This window comes from Trypanosoma rangeli, assembly GCF_003719475.1.
Source record: "Trypanosoma rangeli strain AM80 chromosome Unknown Tra_15.4_contig_00900, whole genome shotgun sequence".
NCBI classification, from domain to species: domain Eukaryota; phylum Euglenozoa; class Kinetoplastea; order Trypanosomatida; family Trypanosomatidae; genus Trypanosoma; species Trypanosoma rangeli.
Window position 1 is genome coordinate 1 of NW_021706655.1, and position 2,740 is coordinate 2,740.

Here is a 2,740-nt window from a genome sequence, read left to right on the forward strand (position 1 = left end):
GCCCGCCCCAAACCCTGGCAGACCAACGGCAACACGGGCACCTCGCATCCACCGGCACCGGGCACTGCACCACCACCGCACCTCGACTGGTCGTTCGGCCTCACCTCAGGAGCTGCCTGCAACTCCACCCGTCCGCTCTCCGGCAATGTTCAGCCGTGCAGGAGGCCGCCGCCCCGATTGAGACGCGCGATGTACCGCAGGACGGCATTGGACTCGAAGACGCAGACCTTCTCTCCATCTGCAGCGCGGGGTAGCGGTCCCGCGGACTGAAGCTGCGGCAGCATCTCCGCCGCCTCGTTCTCGCGGCCAAACCATCACGGCTTGAGCGTCACGGGCACGTTGGCGGGGACCGCCACCACCAGAGCCTTGCGCGTGCACGCGTCCCCAGAGGTTCACACCGCCCGCAGCGTGTGTGTGCGTGCTTGTGTGTGTGTTAGCCCCTACACCTTCAGAAGACCTGCACGGACAAAAAAAAAAAACAGACCAAAGAAAAAAAAGAAGGACTTACAAGATGCAATGAGGCAGCATGAATGACAGCTAAACGCAAGAGCAGAGGCGTAATGGAAAGACACACACGCAGGGCGCGGAATAGGCGCAGTCCACAAAAAAACAAAACAAATAAACATAAAAACACAAAAGACACTCCCTGAAGTGAAGCCGAAGTGTGGGCGCGTCCACCGAGAAGTGGGGACGCGCAACAGCAAGTAGAACGACCAGCACACACACACACAGGCTCTCCTTCTTCTCTTTAAGCACAGTCCAGGAAGAAAGAAAGAGATCGCCCACCAAAACAAACAGAATAACAATATAAAACAAAAACCAGTTCCGTGCATTTCGCAGGAATGGTGACATCACAAAGCAGGAATTGCCGTTGCTTTACAAAAGAGGCGTCGAGGCGCGTTGTGTATGTGTAGGTTGCATTATGACCGTGTTATACATCCTGAATGCGTGGCTCCAGGCTCACGGATATATATATATATATATATGTATACATATGCGCATTATTGCCCCACCACAATTTTTTTTTTTGCGCCCAGCCGCTGCCATGGCTGCTCAGAGAGGCGTCATCGCCACGGCGGTGGCCACGGCGAGAAGCGCAAGAGAACTGAAGCCAACAGTCGCAACTGAAGTGTCTGCAGGGTTTGACTCCTCCGCCAGTGGCGGGGCAACGACTGGTACTGGGCGGGCCAAGAATCTGGGGAGGACTGTGCACACATCGGCGTATCTGGGGCACCTGATGCTCCCCCCACCCCATTTGCCCCCCGACGGCGCAGCTGTCGTACCCTCATTGCAGTCGTGCCACGTGTCGTTGCCAAGGAACTGCACCCTCAGCTTGCCCTCACTGCACTGCGTGTTTACGCACACATCGCTGATCACTCGTTTATCGAACTCAAGCATCCTCCCCCTGACGCACCGTGACCTCGGGCCAATGAAACTTCCAGGGAACATATCGGTGTCGCCGTTTATACACCCAGACGCCTCAAGCCCCGTAACATACGGACAGTAGTCCATAAACTCCGAATCACATCCAGTTGTGGGGGGATCAAAGTACTGATACTCCGGTGGAAAGGGCTTCGAGTAAGTCGTTAGACCACAGCTCCCCAGAGAAAGACGGTCATGTGTGCAGAGCAGCCCTTGTTGATATTTCTGCACAACGCTACAGAACATGTCAGAGTAGGCGGTTCTGCCGTTGATGAAGCACTTATTTTCCAGCAGCCCGCAGCCAGAGTTGTTGCCCCACCGCAACGTGTCCGCCATGCTGTAGTTGACCTTGTACACACCCATGTCCTCAAATGCAGCAAGCGTGAACGCTGAGTAATACATGTACGGCCCCCTAGGACTCATCAACTCGCCCCTTGCGTTGCGTTCCTTCCAGTGGTTCAGCCTTGCCCCCTCACCACCCCCATCCTCCAGCTCCATGCCCTCAAGTGTGGGGCAATTGTAGTACTTCCTCGCCAGATCCTTCACCTTCGGTGAGGAAACCACCCACACCTCCTTCTTCCCACGCACATTGAAGACATTGGAAACCATATTGAACCTTGAAAACTGATTGAACGAAAACCCAAGAACGTGCGCTATCTCGTGCGCTGCAGTAATAACGCTTTGATCAGTGGCTCCTATGTACGGGGGGTCAAAGTTCACGGCGCCAGCGTATGGACGTCCGTCCTCCAGAGTGACGCACAAAGACGCCCATGCAACGGTGCCGTTAGCCGGGAGAGCGTTGACGTAGAGGATCAGGTCAGCGCCGCTCACACCAGTCGTGCGGTGCCAAGAAGGGATGGTGAAATTGCTGCACGGCCCTATACCATCATCTGGCATGGGCATACGGATGGGACCTTCCACAGGCCTCACTGAGAGACGCTCAGCGTGCATCTTAATTGCGGCGGGGAGGAGTTGCTTCAAAACAATGTCCTTCTTCGCCTCCGTCAACAGATCGCCCTCTGTGCATTTCACCCTGCTGCCATCGGGCATGCTCATATCCCCCACTGCGGTGCAGTGCTTTGACGGGTCGTCCATGTCCTTCGCAGACACCTTGATGCGGATCAGGGCCCACTCACTCTCCACGCTTTCTGCGGCGACAGTGTACGCCTGCATTGCACCCTGTCCTTTGCGCGGCACGTCACGCACCACCGCAGTCACCGGCGGCCCCCTCCCCATCATCTCGTCAAACCCGCAGCGGTGCTTCTGGGCGGGAGCGACAGCGAGGCACCCAGCGGCGCAACACACCAAGAGCAGCAAA

The 2,740-nt window shown here is 56.4% G+C and overlaps 1 protein-coding gene across 1 annotated transcript, besides 2 other annotated features; it reads right to left on the reverse strand.

Annotated features, from left to right (window-relative positions):
* The first annotated feature begins 32 nt into the window (after positions 1–32).
* Positions 33–82: a microsatellite.
* An 884-nt stretch (positions 83–966) lies between these two features.
* Positions 967–996: a microsatellite.
* A 57-nt stretch (positions 997–1,053) lies between these two features.
* On the reverse strand, positions 1,054–2,740 carry TraAM80_10331 (leishmanolysin; the record flags this gene model as incomplete). The annotated part of the gene is made up of 1 exon (XM_029386958.1): positions 1,054–2,740. A coding segment is annotated over one exon (1,687 nt), but the record flags the coding sequence as incomplete, so codon positions are not given.